The sequence below is a fragment of the Scyliorhinus canicula genome, chromosome 4 (genome assembly GCF_902713615.1).
Source record: "Scyliorhinus canicula chromosome 4, sScyCan1.1, whole genome shotgun sequence".
In the NCBI taxonomy this organism is placed as follows: Eukaryota; Metazoa; Chordata; class Chondrichthyes; order Carcharhiniformes; family Scyliorhinidae; genus Scyliorhinus; species Scyliorhinus canicula.
Genome location: NC_052149.1, coordinates 199,559,765 through 199,583,494, shown reverse-complemented (window position 1 = coordinate 199,583,494; position 23,730 = coordinate 199,559,765). Strand labels below are relative to the sequence as shown.

Below are 23,730 nucleotides of genomic sequence, written 5' to 3'. Positions count from 1 at the left end.
ACACGGCATTCACCTTCTCTGGATCCAACGCCAACAACCCCCCACCCCGGGCCACGCACAAATCCACCCAGTGTGGCACATGGTCAGAAACCACAATTGCTAAGTACCCCAAGTCGACCACCCCCGCAAGCAAGTGCCTTGTCTAACATAAAGAAATCAATCCAGAAGTATACCCAGTGCACGTAGGAGAAGTATTACTTCACCCTCGGCCTCCAAATGCTCTACAGGCCCACCCCCACCGTGTGCTCCATAAACCCCTTCAGCTCCTTCCCCACTGCTGACACCTTCGCTGACTTAGGGCTCGATCGGTCCAGCTCGGCTCTATAACCATATTAGCCCCCACCCCCCATTATCAACTGGCGCGAGCCCAAGTCAGGAATCTACCCTAACACCCACCTCTTAAAATCGACATCATCCCAATTTGGGACATAAACGTTTACCAAAGCTGCCAGCATTCCCTCCAGCTTTCCAATAACCATCACGATCCTCCCCCCTTATATCTGCCACAAAGCTCCCCATCCCCCTGCCCTGCCGATCAACCATATCCCTTTTTATGCCAGCCCCGGTCTGTGTCATTTGACTCTCTAGGCCCACCCTAGGACGTCCATCGTCATCGATCCTTTTCCAACTGCGTCAAATCAACCCCACCCTTGTCAACAACCCCCACCCCACCTTCGAACAAAACACCAACCCCACCGTACCCCCGGTGCCTGCCTCCTGACAACCCTCCACTTCACACCCATAACTAGCCTGCCCTTCTAGCATAGTGGCCCCTACCCAAGGCCTCCTACTTCCAGACCACCCCAACTGCCTTTCCCTCTCCCCCAACAATACTCCCCTAAAGAGTAACAAAAGGTGCTCTCACTCTCGATGTTTCCCCATGAAAAACCTGCCCTCCAGAAAACCCGCCTTCAAAAACTTACAAAAAAACTTTTCAAAAACACTCAAACTCCAAAGTTCAATGTCCCCACTCTCCTCCCAGTCCATTGTCCCTCATAAACCCCATCGCCTCTTCTGACATGCAGAAATAGTACTCTTGCAGCTGGAAAGTCACTAACAGGCGAGCTGGATACAGTTCTCCAAACTACCCCTCCCTTTTCCCTCTTCACCAATTCTGCTCTCAGGTTCTGGTACACCTGCAGCTCGTTCCCTTCCCAGGTGCATTTCCTGCTATGCCTCGCCCATTGGAGAATCTCTTACTAATCCAGGAAGTGGTGCAATTGCACCACCATTGCCCTCGGCGGCTCACCTGCCTGCGGCCTCCTCATCAGCGCCCTGGGCGCTCGGTTGACCTCTAGGGGCCGGTCAGAGGCTCCCTCCCCCATCAGCTTCTCCAGCATATTGACAACGCACAAGGCAGCCTCCACACCATCAATGCCTTCGGGCAGCTCCACGATCTTAAGGTTTTGTCTTCTGGACCGATTCTCCAGATCCTCTACCTTCTGATTCAGCCCCATTTGGGTCTCCTGCATTACCCTCACCTCAGCCACCAACAAGGCCAACAGTTCCTCGTGCTCCCCCTCCGCCTTCTCCACTTTCTGGATCGCTCAACCCTGGGACTCCAGCTGCTGCTCCACTCTCTCAATCCCTGACTTAATCGGTTCCACCACCTTGGCTAGGTCTTCCAGGGCCTCCTTCCTCTGCTGACTGAACTTTCCATTTAGGAACTTTATTAACTGCTCCGTTGACCCCAGGGCAGACAGAGCAGCCCCCTTGCCCTCCGCCATCTTATCCTGTGGTGCACCACAAAAACTCTCCTGTTACAGCAGCTCTTTTCTTCTTGCCCCACTCCTAGTTCATGGATCCATCCACCAGCCATACCAGAGGGGTAAGACCTTCCCCCTGCACTCATGCTTCATCCTTTGGGCAGGAAATAGACCGAAAAAATCTGCCTTCAGCGAGAGCCACCAAATGTGCGACCGCTCACTCCATGGCCGCCACCGAAAGTACCTCATCTATTCAACCAGAGTATTTCCAGCGATAGCCACTTTTCCAATTCCAGTTCACTGCTGGAGTATCCAGCCAAGGATTTATCCTTTTGATCCCTCTTCGTCCTCAGCCACATCTTTTCCCCGGAGCAGCATCATCCAAAGACGTGAAGCTAGTTTCCTCAAGCGTATTATAACCCTGTACAGCACCTTTCCATCGCTATTCTCAATCCTTCGCCACTACTTTGAAATGAAAATGAAAATGAAAATCGCTTATTGTCACGAGTAGGCTTCAATGAAGTTACTGTGAAAAGCCCCTAGTCGCCACATTCCGGCACCTGTCCGGGGAGGCTGGTACGGGAATCGAACCGTGCTGCTGGCCTGCTTGGTCTGCTTTAAAAGCCAACGATTTAGCCCAGTGAGCTAAACCTGCCCCTTGAGCTAAACCAGCCCCTCTTGATCCTCCAATGCGTCTGCTGTCAGATTGTTTGTCTGACTTCCAGTTGTAGAGGAGCTATAAGTTCCTTCTACTAAACATGGGGAAATTGAACCATTGCTCCTATCCTGTGCTAGAAATATTCACACCAGCTACTTTTCTTCCGAGTGGCTCTCTGGCTGAGTCAGATTGCTTGCATCCCAATCAACACCAAGCTGAGCTCAGATCGCACAGCCTTTGCATCATATTGGAGGCCTACTTTCACCTTTGTGTGATTACCTCCCTCCACCACTGCTTTAACTCACCTGCAGTTAAAACTTCATCCATTCTTTTGCCAACTTCAAGATTGACTATTCTGATGATCTTCAGGCTAGTCTTCCATCCTGATTAACATCCATGCATCCAAAGTCTTGCTGCCTGCATATTAATGCAAACCAGCCATCATACCAGTCCTTGCTGACCTGCACTTTCTCCTATTTCTCCCAATCTTCCTGCAGACACCCTTGACCTTGGCACCAGAGAGACCATATCCAATCCTGGAGTCATATCCAAGGCCACAGAAACACCTGTCTGTTCCCCTCACTAACCAATCCCCTAACATAATTGGTCTGTCTTTCTTCATCCTCCTCTCGTGCATAGCCGAGCCTTTTGTCATGCCACAGACCTGGCCCTGACTGCACTCCTCTGAGAAATAGTGCCCTCATCAGCTTCCAATTTGGAAAACCAATTAGTGAGCAGGAACCCAGGGGACTTCTCTGCACCACCTGCCTAGTTCTCTTGGACTGCCTGGCAGTCGCCCATTTCCTCTCTGACCCCAGGCTCCGAAGCTGCAGTTTGACCACCTCTCTGAGTGTGCTATCCAGTAGTTCTTAGCCTCACGGATATGTCACAGTGACTCCAGCTGCCGTTCGAACTCTGAAACCCGGAGCTCAAGTTTCTGCAGCTGGCGGCACTTCCTGTACATATGACCGTATAGGATACCAGTAGCCACATATTACAGGCCACACATGCCACTCAATGGAGCTGCCCTGCATGTCTTAGCTTTACTTCCCTTATAGAACATATGTTAATTTTATGTGTGGATATTTGGTTAGGGTGTAGTGAGAGAATTCTAGTTCCTTGTCCATGGTCATGCATGCCTTGTCATACAGAAGAACAAAACATGACATTAAGGTTCAAGTGAAATGCCATTGAATGTCTCTCCCTCCTTAATTATACGCAATCCTAGATAGTTCACATTACTAAACATATGGTTATTTATCATAATGTCCATATTTATAAATGCCTATGTTGTTGATTTTCTTGAAATTATGTGAGGTTCATTAATGTCTTGTGCTTGATGTTCTTTTAGACGTCACAGACCCAGTGGTTATCCCCAGAGGAAAGGGAACAGCTTCTACCAGAACTAAAAGCAGCTGGGTGGGAGGAAGTTGACGACAGAGGCGCACTTTTTAAAGAATTTTCATTCAAGAATTTTAACCAGGTGCAGTATTTTGTAATCTTATAAATAGTTACTGTGACTTGGCAATAATCTGCTCAAAGACGTGTACATTTTTCCCTCTGTGTAAAGCCCGAGGGCGAAATTCTCTGCAGACCGTCGTAACGCCGATTTCCAGCGAGCAAAATTGGGGTAGATGACTCCGGCGTGGGGGCCTTGTTTTAGGCAGCTTTTCTCCGTTCCCGGAGGGGCCAGCAGCTGACTGACGCGATACGCGTCAGTTTCACCAGCTGCGGAAGTGGTGAGACTCGGCGTTTTGGGGGGGGGGGGGGCGGGGGAGGAGGAGAGAGACAGACCGGCATTTTGGGGGGGGGGGAGGAGAGAGACAGCCCGGCATTTGGGGGGGGGGGGAGGAGGAGAGAGACAGACCCGGCGTTGGGGGGTTTGCGGCGTTGAGTTGAGAGGAGGGGGGGGGTGGGTTTGCGGCGTTGAGTTGAGGGGGGGGCGGCGTTGGAGGGGGGTAGGGGTGGTGAAGGGGGTAGGGGTGGTGAAGGGGGTAGGGGTGGTGAGGGGGGGTTGGGGTGGTGAAGGGGGTAGGGGTGGTGAGGGGGGGTTGGGGTTGGGGCAGCGGCGTGCAGAGGAGGGGGGCGACGGATGCCCGGGGCCAACGCACCGTCGCCCCCCCCTCTGCACGCAGCTGCCCCTACCCCAACCCCCTCCCCTCACCACCCCTACCCCCTTCACCACCCCTACCCCCCTCCAACGCCGCACCCCCCCCCCCCCCCCCCCCCCCCAACGGAGGAAGGAAGGGGGGGAGAAGGAAGGAAGGGGGGGGAGGAAGGAGGGGGGAGGAGGAAGGAAGGGGGGAGGAGGAAGGAAGGGGGGAGGAGGAAGGAAGGGGGGAGGAGGAAGGAAGGGGGGGAGGAGGAAGGACGGGGGGAGGAGGAGAGAGGGGGGGGTGTGGGGTACCGGCCTTCAGAGGGAGGGGGACGGGGTGTGGGTACCGGCGTTGAGGGTGGGGGGTTGCGGCGTTGTGAGAGATGGGGGGCGGCGTTGGAGGGGGGTAGGGGTGGTGGGGAGGGGGGTAGGGTGGTGGGGAGGGGGGTAGGCGTGTTGGAGGGAGGTAGGGGTGGTGAGGGGGGGGTGGTTGGGGTAGGGGGCAGCAGCGTACAGAGGGGGGGGCGACGGTGCGTTGGCCCCGGGCATCCGTCGCCCCCCCTCTCTGCACGCCGCTGCCCCCAAACCCCCCCCCCCCATGCCGCAACCCCCCCGATGCCGCAACCTCCCCCGATGCCGCAACACCCCCCCCCGATGCCGCAACACCCCCCCCCCGATGCCGCACCCCCCCCCCGATGCCGCAACCCCCCCCCCGATGCCGCAACTCCCCCCCCCCCCCCCCCCCCCCCCCCGACACTGAACGGCGTCAACCATCTTCAATGGTTGACGCCGTTTTAAAGGTACTGTGATTTTCGCCGACGTGACCCATGGCCACGTCGGCGGGACTTCGGCCCATCCGGGCCGGAGATTTGTGGAAAAAAAAGATATAATGAAATCCCGCCGGCGCCAGCTGTTTTCAGAGGCTGCCGGCGGGATTTGCACAGCGCCGGTTTTTGGCCGGTCAGAGAATTAAAAACCCTGCGGGAGCGGGAATAACGCCGCTGCCGGCCGATTCTCCGACCCTGCGTGGGGTCGGAGAATTTCGCCCCATGTCAGAAATGAGGACTGTGATTTTCTGGCCCCCTTCGAGGCGGGATGGGCCGGATCATCCTGGCTGCCGGAAAATCCTGCCCCAGGGGTTTCTGTAAGTCCCTCTGAACAACTTCATCAGTGAATTGTTCAATAATGACTGGAATTAAATGAATAAAGGCTTGTATAGAGAGTGTGCGGGCCTGAAAGTCCTCCTGATAATTTCAGTGAAAAAAGCAAGTCTGAAAGGAGGTGTTTTTACTTGTGATTTTTCCGTGGCAAAATTGCTGGGAGGAAGTTCTTTGTAGCTGAGAGGTTTGTTGCCAAAGAGCCCGGCTTATCGACCTCTAGCATCTGGATGTAAAATTAGTGCGGACCAATGGGATGAAAATCTCCTCTCATTGGCTCATGGGCCACCAGGAAACCCAATTGAACTTGTCATGCCCTTTGATCCTTCACCTATTTCAGAGTTAGCTAACCTCAACTGGTGCTGCAGCCAGCATCGGGGTTCCTGTGATGGGAGGGGACAAATGCATCTAGGTGGTTATACTGTTCCTGTCAGAACAGGGTATGCAAATATCTGGCACAAAGGAAAATTGAACTCAGCTCTAATTACACAAAGTGAGTGAAATAAGCTAATTGTTTAGGTTATTTATGAAGAATGGACAGGACACCATAAAAAATTGGATTTTTATAAAACCTCTCCTTTCTCTGCTAGTTGTGCGTTTACTGAAACCAAAGAGAAAATGCTGGAAAATCTCAGCAGCTCTGGCAGCATCTGTAGGGAGAGAAAAGAGCTTACGTTTTGAGTCCAGATGATCCTTTGTCAAGACCAGCTTTGACAAAGGGTCAGCTGGACTCGTAATGTAAGCTCTTTTCTCTCCCTACAGATGCTGCCACACCTGCTGAGATTTTCCAGCATTTTCTCCTTGGTTTCAGATTCCAGCATCCGCAGTAATTTACTTTCATCCCATTTCATTACTGAATTGGGTTCAGGGAAGCCTTAATTCAGTTTTCATGTGACATACATGGTAATGTCTCTAACTTGGCACTAATTGCTCCTGGACTCTGTACAGTCCAAAGTCGCACCGATAGTTGGACTGAATGAAGCTGGACTGTTCCATGGCAGCCTATGCCATCTCCAAATTTGTCAAAAGACTTATCTGGGATGTTGGTCCGAAAGAACTGGAGCTGGGTGGTACTGTGGCGCAGTGGTTAGCACTGCTGCCTCACGGCGCCAAGGACCCGGGTTCGATCTCGGCCCCGGCTCACTGTCCATGTGGAGTTTGTACATTCTCCCTGTGTCTGCATGGGTCTCACCCCCACAACCCAAAGATGTGCAGGTTAGGTGGATTGGCCACACTAAATTGCCCCTTAATTGGGAAAAAAAAACAACTGGAGCTGCAGCACAGAAATGTTGTTTTGCACTTCAGACAAACCTCCGTGTTTTGTACCAGGAATGAAGGGGCTACTTTAGCCTTCCCTCAGTATTCTGTAACTAATAAATAGTCTAATGGCAAAACATTACAATCTCCAATTGAGAAGTGGAGGAGGGCATTGGAGAAGGTTGGGGCCACACCTCAAGTTCCATGTCTCATCATAACCAAACCAGAAAAGTATGCCAAGTGTTTGGCAATCACATTAATAGACATTCATATTTTAGGAACTCTGAATGCGCTATTAATACAAAGGGAAACGGCTGATTAAATATATTGTTGTATTTTGTGTGTATAAAATGGAACACAACAAGAAGTCTTTATCATAGGCATGATGAGATTAACGGAAGTTATTTTAAAGTTTCTGCCTCAAGTTACTTTGCAGTAACACTTGTAAGCAGCGCTGAAGCCTGTTAATGTCATGTATCTGAAAACTGATACTGGTGTATTCTGTAAACTCGGAGCTTTGGACAGCTGTTAGGGTCATACAGCGTGAAAGAAAAACTGATGTGAATTTGCATCCAGCAAAATAACCAGGGTCCAAGTTGTATGAATCCAGATACAGAAAAAAATTGAAGTCAGCCGCACGCCAAGATGTAAAGTGGCTGGAGATAGCGCCCTGTGTTCACTGAATAACAGCAATCACTTGTTAAGAAGTAGGACATGCCAAATTTCTTTCTCGCCTCATAGATTTATGTTTGGGCCTGGTCGTCACAGGGTGCTGCTTCCTTAAGTTTCAGACCTGGCTGGAGCACAAGTAAGTTGATGACGGTTGTTTTGAAGCAGGTTCTCCTCACAATCACCCCAGTGATTTCCCTTGAAAGCGCAGGCAAGTGGATTGCTCCTTCAAGCTCAAATCCCCTACTTCAAAGCCTCAATTCACCAGAACCAGCTCCTGGGTCCGGGACCATTTTGAGTTTCAAAGCCGACTCCCTCTGCCTCTCCTCCTCCCGCCTCTGGCTGGTTACCACAGCAATAAATGGTGGGTTCTGGGACACTGGGTAAGAGAGTGGTGGTGGCCCGAGGCAACTGACTCAGGCAGCTTAAATGGAATTTGAGTCTGCCTTCAAGATCCTTGCATTTAGCTGGAGCAAAAGGTGGTAAACTGATCATCATTGAGAGCTTTTCCCGACTTGGATATATCATCCTTGTGGTGTGCTGGCTGTGTCAGCAAGTCCTTCTGCCAGGTGTCCAATGACAATTTAATTTGGCACAGAAACCACCGCAGGTAGTTTGCATGCAACGGAAAGGCTTGGAAGAGAAAGGCTGGAGTGTGATGAATATAAGAAATTGTCAAATTTTATATATTTTTTTGCCGTAATGTTACTAATGTTAAGATGCATACAGACAGTATGACTACGAGAGCTGTGATGAAGGTGTAATAAAAGTGTGGTAATCGTTGATTTTCAGGTGAAGTGTTCTCCTAATAGATCTTGAGAACCATTTACATGTTTACAGATAGATAGCTAATGGTATATTTTATACATTTGAAGGACACCCTGGGTGTAGGTAATTCGTGAGGGATATTGTGTTTGGTCCTGGCTAAATAGGTCAGAACCATTTGGCAAAAGAATGCCTTATGCTTTGGGTATAGAGGATGCAGTTGATAAGAGGAGCCAGGCCTGTCTAAAAAGGCAGTTGGCCCTATAATTCTCATCTAAACAAGCATTTCAGTTTGGTCCTGAAACATTCTCTCTCTTAAAGATTCTGAACAAAGAAAGCAATTAGAAATTGGTTGTTAGCTTTTATTCGTGAGTGGTATTTGAAATATATTGACGTCCTTAATTGGAATATAGTGGTAGGTTGAGGAAGTAAGTTAAGGTTTTCTATTTTACTAAAGGAATGTTGTAACTTAACTATAAAGCTATTTCTTTGTTAGTGTGGTTAATTTGTTGTTTAAATTCAAGTTTGTTAAGGGATCTATGAATCTGTATTATCGCTCCTGTGGTTCCGTAACATTTCATCACAATTTTACAAATTACAAATAGGGTTCTCGTCCGCGATCCTAACAGTAGGCATAGCTACTGAAAAGCTGAGTACTATTTCAACACTGTACAGAACAGACATGCACACTCTGGTGTGGGGGCATGCACACACCCTGCCTCTCCCCCTCCTCCCCAAAAATCTATCCATGCTAGGCAGGGAAGGGAAGAAAATGCAGGTTGAATGTCAACCTTCTTCCTTTCATATGAAGTCTGCCAAGGGCCCTGCAAACCATGTTCACATGTTTTGGTCCTGCCCGAGGCTCGAGGTGTATTGGAGGAATGTTTTTCAGGTCATCTTGGGTGTACTACGTGTGAGTTTGGAGCCAGGACACCTGGAAGCCATTTTTGGGGTGTCAGAATGGCTGGGGCTGCAGGCGGGTGCCTCGCTGAGTGCCCGGAGGCGGGTCCTGCTGGGGTGGAGGCCAGCTTCTCCGCCCTGTGCCTTGGCTTGGCGGGGGGACCTGCTGGAATTTCTGACACTCGAGCAGGTGAAGTTTTGAGCTGAGGGGGAGGATAGGTGGGTTCTACAATTCATGGCCGTTGCTAACCGTGCACTTTCAAGAATTGGATGCCATCCAGGGATTTTCGGATGCGGGGCCTCCAAAGTTGGGTGTTTGGGTCAGTGACATGACAGGGTTTCTTAGGCTCGTGAAAATCAAGGAGCCAGTGCAAACTCAACGGACCGAATGGCCTCTTTCGGTACTGTTGACAATTCTGTGATTCTTGCTGCATTGATATTGATTTTAGTTTTGGCTGAGCAAGATATCTTGTCTTGATATCGTAGCTTTTTTTTTTGTAGTTCATGTTTAATGTTGTGCAAACCAGATCGTTGGCGACTACTGCTGGGTTTCTAGCTGAAGGGGAATGAGAGGCTCATGAGGAGACTGGCAAAATCGGTTAATTTTTATTCCAATAGAAATGGGAAGTGTTGAAAATGCTCGGCATCTGTGTAGCGAGAAACAGTACAGCGACCCTTGGTCAGAACTGGTGCATATCTTGGCCCTGAAGCATTAACTCTGTTTCTCTCTCTCTCCACAGATACTGTCTGATCTGCTGAGTATTTCCAACATTTTCCGTTTATATTTCACATATCCAACACCTGCAATACTTTGTTCCCCTATTATATGCTCCTTGCTGGGCATTTCCTAGTGTGGGTTGAGTTTCAAATGAGAAAATATTTATCCCTCAATGTAAAATGTAATTTTTCTGTTAACATTGGTTGCTTATTTGCTGGAAATGTTTGCCATTTTGAAGTTTGGAAGTAAAACCAGGAGTTATGGGCCAGTAGAATGTGTCACTGTTAGTTCAAGATATTCTCATTTGTACATAGGATTGTTGTTTACAGTCCTTGTGATGTTCAAGTCTTTTGGATGTTGCGGTCTGGCTATTGAATAGGGTTTGGTTCGAAGAAACAGAGCTGGTTGCAAAATATGACGGACCAGGTTGTGTGCAGAGCTTTGGTTGTGAAGTGTAACATACTGAAACCTGAGCTTTCAATCGGCTTTCTAAATAGAACCTTGGCATACAAAAGCCAAGAGGTTCTGCGAAACCTATGTAAAACAGCTTGAACCAACTGTGACGATAGTTCCCAATGCTGGGAACCTAGGGGGAGGGTTACAAGTGTGGTGGGGGGAATTAGGGGCTCTGAAACAGGAGAAGCACCAGGGCCCATGATTTCTCTACCTGGCCCTGGGCTATGGACCAAGAACTGGAAAATGAGATCAGTCTGGATAACTTTCCCAGCTGGCAAAGATATGGTTCAAATGGCCTCCTTCTGTGCCGCAATCTTTTCATGTTTCTAGTTGAATGAAGTTTTAAAGCTGCTGAAATTGATTCGCTGGGTCAGATGAACTGAATTGCACAAATGTACACATTCCAGTAAGTTAATTCCATCAACTGCTCTCGTACACCTCTGTCTTCTCTCGGGCTGTCTCCTTGATTTTCACGAAAGAGATGTTGGGATTTGTAAATTTTATACTGCTTACTACCCCTCTCCTCCATTTCTTGGATCCAGTGAAACGTTCCTGGCCACCTGGGATTCCTGATTGCAGTAACACTGCAGTCTGACTTTATATTTTAAATTAGTGATGCTGATTTCTATGCTGTTACACATACAAAGTTTATAAGATAGTTATGCTTTCTCTTTAATTTAGGGTAAAATGCACTTACTCAGAATCTTGTCCGACAACAAGCATGGATGGCTTGTTCAGGTTAAAGGGGTGGGGGTGGGTCCCAGATTGTTTTACTGAATGGAAGATGCAAGATGTTCACACCTGCAGACACTGTCAGGAATATATGTGCTGACTGTGGGTGGATTGTTTTTTTAAATATATATTTAGAGTACCCAATTCATTTTTTCCAATTAAGAGGCAATTTTAGCATAGCCAATCCACCTACCCTGCATATCTTTGGGTTGTGGGGGTGAAACCCACGCAAACACTGGGAGAATGTGCAAACTCCACACGGACAGTGACCCAGAGTGGGATTGAACCTGGGACCTCATGCCATGAGGCAGCAGTGCTAACCACTGCGCCACCGTGCTTCCCTACTGCGGGTGGATCGTTGGTCTCTAAATTTCATTGGGGGTTTTTCGGAATGTCAGGCTTTTCTTAACGGCCATACTTTGAACTGTCTATTTAATTTCAACATAGAGTCTGGGACTAAAGGATAGCTAATTAGCATTCTATCTGGATCCAAGACCCATGTGGTTCCCCTTGCCATGGAGATGGGCTTTGAGAAAGAAAGAGTCCATGGCAAGCTTTTGTAGTCTTGGATTACAGGATTATCTGAGATATAACCTGGAAACTGAAAGAAATATGCCAGTCTGCATGAATCTGAGAGGAGAGAGCAGAGAATAGAGGCTGCCAGTCTCTGAGGCGGGATTCTCCCCTACCCGGCGGGGCGGGGGGGTCCCGGCATAGCGGAGTGGCGCCAACCACTCCGGGGTCGGGCCTCCCCAAAGGTGCGTAATTCTCCGCACCTTTGGGGGCTAGGCCCGCGCCGGAGCGGTTGGCACCACGCCGACTGGCACAAAAACCGGCACCAACGGCCTTTCAGGCCCGCCGCCCGGCAGTGGGGCTGGCCGAAAGGCCTTCGCCGGTTCGCGCATGCGCCGGCGGTCACCACCGGTGCATGCGCGCTGTGGGTTTCTCTTCCGCTTCCGCCATGGCGGAGGCCGTGTCGGCGGCGGAGGAGAAAGAGTGCACCCAGGGCACTGGCCCGTCCCCTGATAGGGGGTCCCGATCGCGGGCCTGGCCACCGTGGGGGCAACCCCCGGGGTCCGATCCCCCCCCCCCCCCCCCCCCCCCCCAGGACACGGGGGCCCGGTCGCGACGCCGATCCCGCTGCCACCAGATGTGGTTCAAACCTCGGCGGCGGGAGAGGCCTCCCAGCGGTGGCACTTCGGCCCTGCTAACAAGGCCGAGAAACACTTAAACAGCACTTGCACAGCCAATCCCACTTAGCTCACAGCCATGGAGCCGTGATAACGCCCCCAAGGTTTGCAGACACGGACCAGGGGAGGCTTCTAGATGCGCTTGAGGCCAGGAGGGATGTCATGTTCCCCCGAGGGTCCTAGAGAGTGAGCTACAGGGCAGCCAGTGCCACTGTGACGAAGTGGCAGTGGGAAGCGTGACCAGGAGGACTGCCCTCCAGTGCTACAAGAAGGCCAACGACCTACACCGGGCTGCACGCGTGAGTTGACAACCACCCCACCCCCCGAAACCATCCTGCCCCCACGTGGCCAGCTTCCCCCTACTCCCGCAAACGTCCATTTGCCCTCGCAACCCTTCCTTCACTACCCCCCTCACCAATGTGAACTGCACGTGTGGCGAACAATGCCATCTCCGTCTCCGCAGGAGAATCTGTCCCACAATCGTCGGGAGAGGATCCAAACTGGCAGAGGGGTGCCATACATAAGAATCCTCATGACCTTGACCTTTGAGGAATGGGCCCCGAAGGTGACGGCTGTGGCCAAGGACAGAGCGACACCCATCCTCCCGCTGACCACATGTTCATTCTCCCACAGGTCCTCCAGCCGACGGTGCCGGCCCATCCCGGGTGGTACCCTCCCTTGCCTCCCATGAGACCAACTCGGAGGAGAGCGCCGAGGATGCCGCAATTGATGCATCACAGCTGTCATCCCCACCCTCCACCAGCGTAGAGCCATACACCTCAGTGGGAAACATTAGCGGACAGACTTCTGGAGCACAATCTGGTGAGCACCACACAGTCGCTGATGCACATCAGGTGGAGGCAGTAACGCCCAGGTGAGACAGGAGACAGATCCCTGCTGGATCCCAGGTCCCACCTGGGTCCCATCAGATGCTGAGCCTCTGGAACAGGCTATCCCGGAGATGGAGACATTGGGGAATGGCCGGGACTTTCAGAGGGAGATATCAGCGACACTCCAGTAGGTCCCTAGCCGACTGGAGGACTCCCAGAGGCTACGTGCGCAGGAGATGTCGCCGGCAATGCGTGGCACTGAGGCCATCACTACTAAGCTGGCGACCGCAGTGGAGAGCCTGGTGCACGACGTCGGCAGCATTAATGGAGGTGACCAAGGCGTGGTGCAGTCGTTGCCGGCCATGACTCAGAGCATCGGCAGAATGTCCGACCGCTGGGGGTGTGGCCCAGTACCAGACTGACCTTGATGAGGCTCTGAGGGGCATGGCCTGGTCTCCAATGAGAATGGCCGAGGTGCTGCAAAGCTTGTCCCAGTTGCAGGTGGGCATTGTCAAGGGGCTGTAGAACATGGCCCAATCACTGAGGAGCATCGTCAAGGGCATCAACACCATAGCGCAGACAATGAGATGCCGCCAAGGCTGGTAGGGACAGATGTCACAGGGGCAGCCAGGGATCAATACAGCTGCCCCTCCGTCCCGAGGTGAACCTGCAGGCCCAAAGGGCATGGAGTGGGAAGAGGGGGTGCAGGGTGACAATCCGGACCCATCCTATGGTCTGACGACAGTGGCCACCAGTTTCCCGGTGCTCCACCCCTCTGTTGAGGCTTCATATCGCAGCCAGCACCCGGAACAGGGCGGCACGGCGATACATGTGCTGCGGATAAGTGTGGTGGTCCCTCTGGCCCCAGAGCTCCCAGAGGGCACTCGCTAGGGGCATCGAAGGCCAAGGGATGAGGTAAGCATCTGGCTGCCTCCACCTCTGATGTGCATCCTGGGTATACACCTAAATGTAGTGCGAGAGCTAGGAAGGCCAAGCACATGGTGGATCACTGAGAGGGCACTGGGGGTCGGGGATAGGTGGGGGGGTAAAGGAGTGGAGTGTGTTGGGGGGGAGGATGCGTTGGAGCTTTGGAGGGGAAGGTGGGATAGCGGAGCGGCACCATCGGGAGAGTCGGGCAGTGGTGTACACTTGCACCTGGAACATCAAAATACCCTCACCAGAACCAGAATGACACCTCTGGCACTTTGATCTGCAATGTGGGCCGACCACCAATCCCGTACTCCATCCCCCCCAGACATGGGGTCCTCCCTCTCCTGTGCCTCCCACCTGACATGCCCTGCCCACAAACATCCGGTTGCGGACATGTTTGAAGGTTGGCCACTGCGTCGGTGGTGCTGCCTCACGAAGTGTTCAAGCACAGTGTCCATGCACAAGGTGTTATTGAGATGCTAGGCAATGAGCTCCACATGCTACATGGCCCGTCCACCCATGGAGATCCACTTGTGATGTGTGATGTGCTCACTTAACCTCGATTGCCAATTCCCATTCGCAGTAGTCTTCAACCTCAAGGCCAGAGGCCTCCGTGGTCACTAGGAGTTATGGGTGGTCGGTGGGCCATCAGGCAGGGACTAGGGTTGCCCCTGGAATGGGAACACATGGTCCAGGGGCTGGCATGGAGGACCTGTGCACGTTCAGCCCCCCCCTCCCACCCAGCCCTGTTACCCGCAGCCCTCCATGGCAGCCCACCACAAACCGGGTCTGCACCTCCCCCCACCCTATCCAGAGCACTCGGACAGCATGCCCAGTGCCCTTAGGCTCATTGCCTGTGAGCGAAGATGGTTGCTCACCTCGGCTTCCTGCAGCCACCCATATGCCAAGTTCACGTTTTTCAAAAGGAGTACTGCTCGGCGCCAGCGTGAACACTTGCTGGATCGCGGGATGCCATTGGATATGGGGTGGCTCCTGTTAATTGTATGGAAATAGGGCTTAAGTGGTAATAATTGGTTTCTTGCCACTCTGTGGCGGGATCCCGATTTTGGCCTTGGGAGCGGGCCGCTTGCATCGCAAGCTGTTTGGCGCCTGATGTGGTTCTCATTTCCGGCCTCTCCCACTATTCACCAGTCTTGTTGCGCTCTTGCTTGAGCGAAACGAGGCCAGAGTATCGCGCCCAAAATGTTGAGGTCTTTGCAGTCAGCAAGTGGAAATTCAGATATCTTTTTCAAAGTTATTTAGGTCTACGGATTTCAACAATGTTTATTCTGCACTCAATATTTCAGTATGCATGCTTTCATGAATGAATAATATAAGATTCCTTCAATAGTCTACTGTAGGTATGCGTGGTTATATATCTTGTATACTACCACCAAGCATTCATTAAAATCTGTTGCATTTCTTGGATAAAAGGCAGATAATTTGTGAATCAGTTCGGGATAGGTTGGAGTTTCTTTATTGATGGAAGAATTTTCACACAGTCGACTCCTAATGGTAGCAAGCTTCGATTATGCCTTTGAGGAATTTTCTTCAGTGTCATAATGGCTTTTATGTGGCTTACAAAAGAAAAACGGGCACTTATCTAATGCTTTTCAGGATCACTGGATATCTTGAAGCACTTGACAGCTAATGAAATACGTTTGTTGTAATGTCGGAAACCTGGCAGCCAATTCGCACACGGCAAACGTCCACAAACCGCAATGTGATAATGTCCAGATAATCTTTGATGATTGTTTGATGATGTTCACTGGCGGCTAAATATTGGCCAGGACACTGGGGACAACTCCCTTCTTTGAAATAGTGCCATGGAATCTTTTACACCACCCGAGCTGGCAGATAGGGTTTAACTTCTGATCCAAGAGACAGCGGATTGGAATGTCGGCCTTGGACTTTGCGCCTGGACCATGACCCCTGTGACTCCGAGGCAAGGGTGCTACCGGCTGAGCCACGTCTGATAGTTTGATCGGATAAAGTTTTTGCCTTGACGGTTCTTTCAATTGAACATGAAATGAAATGAAAAATCACTTATTGTCACAAGTAGGCTTCAAATGAAGTTACTGTGAAAAGGCCCTAGTCGCCACATTCCGGTGCCTGTTTGGGGAGGCTGGTACGGGAATTGATCACTATCGCTGGTTAAGCTATCAGTCAGAGTCAGACATTTGCAAGTATGGGAATTTCAAAAGGATTAGTGTTCTTGGATTTTTATTCCCCATGGCAAATTGTTTCAGGTTTTTGTGATCGGAAATAAATATCTTAGGCTTGCAGGAAACTGCTGTGAATACCATAAATATAATTTTATCCGCTGAAGTAGAACACTTACTATATGTTGATGGTGCCGGTGAGTAAAAGTCGAAGCTATACATCTGTGGAATGCATTGGATTTCTTGTACTGTGTAAAGAACATGAAAACTAGTTTTAGTCTCCACCTGCACATGTGGCAAGAAAGAAAATGTATTTATATATTGCCTTAATATTCTAATATGATTCACACCCAGTCAATTACTTTATACTGTCATGACTGTAATGTGGGTAAGGATGGTACACATTTTACAAGGTCCCATAAACAGCATTAGTTTGAGAATCACACGCAATGCACTCTGTATGCACAATCTAACCAAAAAACAAATCAGTCTATTCTGGGCCGGATTAGCGGGGTCGCATTGGGAACAACCCCAATATTTAACGGCACTCTGTTGCTGTTTTGGGCCCAGCAGGGAACGCTCACCCATGGCCGCACTTAGCGTCATTTCCTGCACTGGGCAGCTCCGCCGAGTGGAGCTTCTCGCTGCAGGTAGAGATCAGGACACTGTTTTGTAAATGGTGCGCTGATCACAGAACCCCGGACGCCCCCCACTGCCTAAACTCACCTGTTGGGGAGTCCTTAAGCCCCCCCCCCCCATCCTGCACCCAAGCACATACCGGCAGGGCACGCCTGGGCCTGATCCCTGGTGCTGGCAAAATGCCAGTTTGGCACTGCCACCCTGGAAGTGCTAGGCTGGCAGTGCCGTGGTGCATGGGTGGCACCAGAAGTAGCATAGTGCCAGCCTGGCCAAAGGCCGACCACCGGTGGACTCCGATCGCCTGAGAGACCCCCCTAAGTGCTGGTACTCCTGGTCCCCGTTTGTGGGGACCAGTACTAATCAGGGCTCAGCCGGGCTCTCCTCAGCGATGCCAATAGATGCCAGGTGGCTGTTCGATAGAGGTCAGCACGGCTAAGTGGGCTTTAAACTCCATTAACTCTTGGGTGGGGTCCAGATCGTAATGTCTCGCAAGATCTGGTTAGATGTCACCAGGCGTAATGGTCGTCGGGAATCCGGGGTAGCCTCTCCCGGGATCTACTGGTCATGTCCCACCCAGATTCCGGTGTACAGGGCTGGTAGATTGCGCCCAATGATTCAACATGCTTATTGATTTAAGGCTGAAATTGATGGGACAGTTTGAGATGGATGTAGTCTAGTCACCCCTTCCTCTCCAGACAAAAGCAGTCTGTGTGATGACGGCAAAATTTCAAAATATATTATTTTTAATGGTCAAAACAGCTCTTGAATATTGTCCCATGCAGAGAACAATAAGGTGGCTGTATCAAAATTGCTTATAGGTTAGAACCATAGAAAGTTCACAATATAGAAGGAGGCCATTTGGCCTGTTGTCTGTGCTGGCCAAAAAAGAGCTATCCACCCTAATTCCAGTATTCAGTTCTCAATCTGTAGTCCTCGAGTGCATATCCTTCAAGTGCATTTCCAAGTCTGCTTGAAATGCAGTGAGTATTCTGCCTCTAATATCCTATCACGCACGTTGGGTGAAAAAGATTGACTCGACTTCCCTCTAATCCTTCTACCAATTGCATTAACTTTATGCTCCCTAGTTGTACATGTTGTATCTGTCCAATTCAGAAACTTCAACCAGCTCCTTCATCAAAGTTTACCCAGGTGTCTTTATTTATGAGGAGAACAAAGTACGGACACAGATATAATACAACGCACTTTATTAAATATAGTAGTTAACCCGTAAATTACCCACCATATATACAAGAAACACCCAAGATTCGCTATACCAGTGTTTATCAAACATTTTTCAGGGACTCATTTTTACCAACTGGCCAACCTTTGCGACCTACGCCGGCCGACCACTGGGACCCACGCCGGCCGACCTTCGCAAACGCCCGCTGGCCGACCTTCGCGACCTCCGCTGGCCGACCTTCGCGACCTACGCCGGCCGACCACTGGGACCCACGCCGGCCGACCTTCGCAAACGCCCGCTGGCCGACCTTCGCGACCTCCGCCGGCCGACCTTCGCAACCCACGCCGGCTGACCTTTGCGACCCACCATTTTCTCTTACCTTGTTTGCTGCTGACAAAATGGAGGAATCGCGCCCAAAGCACGTGACGTTGACTTTGGGGGACGTGATCTGCTCTCTGCCTCCCTTCAGGCAGGAACATTACATTAAATTTTTTTAAAAATCGTCTGTTGCGTCTCCGATTGCACAAATCTGCGTGCCACAGCCAGCTTTTAACAATGCCGGTTGTGAGCAGCCTCAAAATGACGGTCGTGACCATATACAAAAATGCGGGTGCACTGTGCATGCGTGCCTGCTCATTGGTGCGCATGCGCAGAAACATAGTTGGTCTGCGCGTGCGCCTCTATGAAGGCCATTTCATATGTCATTTTGAAGGCCGCTCGCAACCGGCATTGTTGAAAGCCGACTGCAGCGGCTGTTGCGCGCAAATTTCCCAACACCCGCCCGCGATCCACCCGCCGGTCGCAACCGCGATTTTGAAAATACTACCCGTGAAAGTGGTTTGGTGTGCTGTAGATCCGATCCCTGAGTCCCTCTGGTTCCTCTTTGCGAAGGTGATTCTCGCTGGCTATTCCTTCCTTCCTTCCTGGTCTGGTCTGGTCTACTCTAGATGCCCCCCGCCCCCCCCCGACTCGAGTCTCTGTTTCAAGTCTTCACTTCCTAGATGTCCGGAATGCCTATTTTTATCCCCCTGTCGTCACCCATCTCCTCTTCCACCTGCCCTTGGCCTTTTGTCAATGGAGTCTCGGGAGGGAGGGTCTCAGCACCCAATGATCTAGTTGATGCCCTGTTGACAGGGCACCTGAGCCCACCCTAGGAGGAGCGATGATTGCTTGATGGGTTATCAGGGGATGCTCCGGACATGGCCCGGCAGCCTGTCTGAGTTCTGTATATTCGGATTCAAGTCTGATATTCTGCAGGCTTCTTATTGGAGCGGACTGTGGTTTAAAGTACCCAATTCTTTAATTTTGGATATCCAATTTAATCGGCCTTAAACCTAGGCCATGTTAATCTGCCTGTTAATGGAATTAGGTGCTTCCTATCCTCTCCATTTTTAAATCTGTTCTCCTAACAGAACACCACAGCAATGATCAGGCTGGTAAAACCTGTTTCAAGGAATACATGCCAGTGTGGGGTGGTGCTGAAGCACACAGAGCTGAAAGGGCCAAGTTTGATCCTTGGTCTGTGTTGAGTTACTTGAGGTTGCAGAGGGGTGCTGCAGTTGACTTTGATTTTTCCTAATCCAGAGTTTTGCCCTGACTGCCATTTAGTAACTTTTGCCTGATCTCTACGGGCATCAGTGAATTGTCTGCCATCCATCTTCAGTTAAATAACCGTCTGGGTGAGTTACCAGATGCTATTGGTGCCTTTTGAATTACTGACTTCAGAATTGTAAATCAAAAAGGAATATTACTCTAAACCTTAAAGATTTTCATTTTGTGTCTTGTTCATGGTTCAGAGCGATCAGCATGGCTACATTATGATAGGAAACCAAATCACGAGGCTCTTATTTTTGACAAATTTGGTCTTGGCAAGTGAATCTCTTGCTAATTATCAAAGGCTGGGTGATGATTGGTTGCAGGTGTAACCCACATGGATGGTATTTGACCCCTCACGGTAAACTAAATAAATTCACTAATTTTAATCAAGGTTTGGTTAAATTATACAGACTAATAATAAAAAATATGATTATCCTTTATATGTAGGATTCAATGTTTTTTTTACGGATTCTCAGTTCTACTTAAAAAGGTTTGACTTTAAAAAAAAAAAATCTTGTCCTCTCCTTGCTGAGGAAGTATTCCAAACTCTGAGATTCAACGCACTCTTGTGTACAGTCAGGTTTATTTTTTGAAATCACAATCCCATTTTAACCTTTCACTCTGCCGTGCTCCCTGCACAGATATTTTCAGAGCAGTGCGTAGGCGAGTGCAATGATGTTTCAGTCTCTATTGAGACACTTCTTGGCTGATTCTTATAGAAGCTCTCAGTCCAATTATGACATGTAGCCAAGCATGCTTTACTTTTTTGCTGGACTGTAACATTTCTTGTCCATTTTAATTAGGTAAAAGCAAAGCCATGTTCCTTTGAAGTTGAAGTTTGAGTTGGTAGTTTTTGTTTATGGCCAATTCCCTTTTCTAAAGTCAAAGCAGCTTTAGGCTGACTTGGAGTTTGAAATTATGCTGTTGTGGGGAAGAAATAATGCAAAAATGTGTAAACGTGTTTATCGGAAATTCTTCACTGCATAGAGATTTTTTTTTTTAAAAGGACAACTACACTAAATAACAGAAATACAATGTAGACACCAGAATGCTACTTCCTTAGAACTGTCAACATTGACCTGAAATTGACAATTTCATGATTGGTGCTTTAGCCTGCACCAGCAGAGTTTTGACACAAAACTGTGCCTTGTTGCTCCATGCTCCAGCACATTGTACAGGGAGGGGAAGATACCTGTGGGTTGGAGATCCTTTATCAAATCATAGGCTGATTGAGTCAGAGCTAATACGAACTTGGCCCATTGTGTCAGCATGCTCCTGCCCCACCGAACTTATTTCCTCTTTTCTTGACTCCATCCTCACTCCTCTGGTCCATTCCCTCCCCACCTACATCCGGGATTCCTCTGTGCCCTGCGTCATATTGACGTGGGCCCTAACCGCATTCTATTCACCATGGATGTGAAATCCCTCTACACCTCCATCCCACACCAGGATGGCCTGAGAGCTCTTCGGTTCTTTCTCGAAAAGAGACCTGGACAATTCCCATCCACCACCGCTCTCCTAGCTCTTTTCTCTTCCTACAGATGCTGCCAGACTTGCTGAGATTTTCCAGCATTTTCCCTTTCGTCTCTGCTTTGAAAGCTTTGAATGTGAGCATTTGCAGGTAATTAATTATGTACGCGGTACATACTCGTGCGACTCGGCCAACGTTGTCTATCTCATAAGCTGCAGGAAAGGATGTCCCGAAGCGTGTTACATTTGCGAGACCATGCAGATGCTGCGACAATGAATGAACGGACATCGCGCGACAATCACCAGGCAGGAATGTTCCCTTCCAGTCGGGGAACACTTCAGCAGTCAAGGGCATTCAGCCTCTGATCTCCGGGTAAGCGTTCTCCAAGGCGGCCTTCAGGATGCGCGATATTGCAGAATCGCCGAGCAGAAACTTATAGCCAAGTTCCACACACATGAGTGCGGCCTCAACCGGGACCTGGGATTCATGTTGCATTACATTCATCCCCCACCATCTGGCCTGGGCTTGCAAAATCCTACCAACTATCCTGGCTTGGGACAATTCACACCTCTTTAACCTGGGGTTACCCCTATCTCGGGATCTGTAAAGACTTAATTACCTGCAAATACTCGCATTCTAGTCATTGTCTGGCATTTTTAAATTTGTCTATATGTATGTTTCTGGAACATACCTCTTCATTCACCTGAGGAAGGAGCAGTGCTCCGAAAGCTAGTGTTTGAAACAAACCTGTTGGACTTTAACCTGGTGTTGTAAGACTTCTTACTGTGCTCACCCCAGTCCAACGCCGGCATCTCCACTTCTTGAAAGCTTTCAATTGTGCGCAGTACATGAAATAACATTTTAGCATTGATTTTGCCAAATCTCAGCCATTTCTAAATGTGATCACATGATTTTTAAATTGTCTCCTCTTTCCCCGTGTTTTAAAGTGGGCACACATGTTGGGGTACTGTACTGCAGGTGCGCCAATCTATCCACTACATTTCTCAGGCTGTTTCTTTACCACGTTCACTTTTTTCTTTCAAGTGGCCACTAAGCAATCAAGAGCAAGTACCGGTACTCGTATTCTTTTACCCTTTGATTTCTCGAGTTTGTCACATTGAAATTAGTTATAGTGCCCCCATGATCTGCTCTTGCAGCTGAATCACCCCTTCTGAGGTTACAGCGCCATCTGTATGAGTAAGCCTTATTCACAGCCTGAATTACCAGGACGGAAGCCAAGAGATGGAATAGGGACGAAAGTCGGCAATATTGAAATCAGGCCATGTTAGCAAAACTCAGGTCTGCTGGGAATGAAAGATAGAACAGAGACTGGGACATGCTTGAAAGAAGTCATTTTTAAAAAAACGAGATCATGTGTAAGAATACGGTGGAGAATAGATTAAACCTGCAGAGACTGGCTGCTTTAGACTGGAACTAGTCCAGCTGGTTTTAATCAAACTAACTGAAACTGCTTATTTTTTAAAAAAGTAGTCAATATCCCAACGTGCCTCTTTTTTAAAGAAAAGAAAAAAAATCTAAAAATTGCCTCAATTTCTACAAGTTAATTTAGCTTGATTGAGTTTTCAGTAGTGTCCACCATTAGACTTAGCTTGCTGATTCATTCAATTTAAAATGGAGCACATAATACTGGCATGTTGCTGTGATTGCTGCCAGGTGTTGCATTAACTGGAAGTGGCATAAATGAGAACACAAAGCCGACATGTCATACCGTACCCAATGGTGTTCAAGAACATAGATTACAACCGAGCAATGCTTGCTTTTCAGAAATTTGATTGACTTGATTGTATTTCAGAGTTAAAATGTACTTTTCAAACTAGCAGCATGCCATATTTCTTAAATTTAAATACCTTCTCAAGGCAGAGAGAAATTTGCTACTTTACCAATACAATAAGGAATGGTTTAGCTGAAACCTATTTCCAACTATGGTAATAGATTATTAAATGCATTCCAGGGGTAACTTGAGACGACATCACTTGTCCGTTTGCACCATATGCACTTTATGATGCATTTTCCACATGGACGTTTTGATATCGTACTGTGTTGAATTAAGTTACAGCTGTTCTCGACATGGAATGATATCAAATGTTGTTTTATCTGTTAAAGCAGTTTGTAGAACTGATTACCAATTTAGCTCTTTCGTTATTGAATTGTTTCATAGGTGGTGAATAACATTTTAACAATACTTTTCCCTTATAAATTATAAATCTCCACAGAGATACCGTAACATTTTTTCTGAGATACCACCCCATGATCAGGTTTTAGCGAACTTCGCCCCAGCAATTTCTGTGTAAGATTATCTCCGACTTTCTTTTTCTCCATACAACAGGAATGTCAGTAACTCTAGCTAGGGGTCCCATAAATCAAATTATAGAATGATTGCAGCACAGAATGAGGCCGTTCAGCCCATTGAGTCCATGCCTGCTGTTGAAAGAGCAACTCAGCTCGTCTCATTCCTTGCCCTTTCCCCGTAGCCTTGCATTTTATTTTTCATTTGAGTTCTTATCTAATTCCTTTGGAAAGCCCTGATTGAGTTGAATCGGCCACCCTTTCAAGTAGTGCTTGTTATAATCACTCACTGTGTGTAAATCGTTTTCCTCA

The 23,730-nt window shown here is 49.1% G+C and overlaps 1 protein-coding gene across 2 annotated transcripts in view; it reads left to right on the top strand.

Annotated features, from left to right (window-relative positions):
• LOC119965302 (pterin-4-alpha-carbinolamine dehydratase 2-like) overlaps positions 1 to 23,730 on the top strand; it is a 92,320-nt gene that overhangs the window by 21,943 nt on the left and 46,647 nt on the right. For both annotated transcript variants that reach the window (XM_038795850.1, XM_038795851.1), the window contains exon 2: positions 3,716 to 3,847. In XM_038795850.1, coding sequence (XP_038651778.1) covers positions 3,716 to 3,847 — 132 coding nt within the window. The remainder of the gene's footprint in view (positions 1 to 3,715; positions 3,848 to 23,730) is intronic.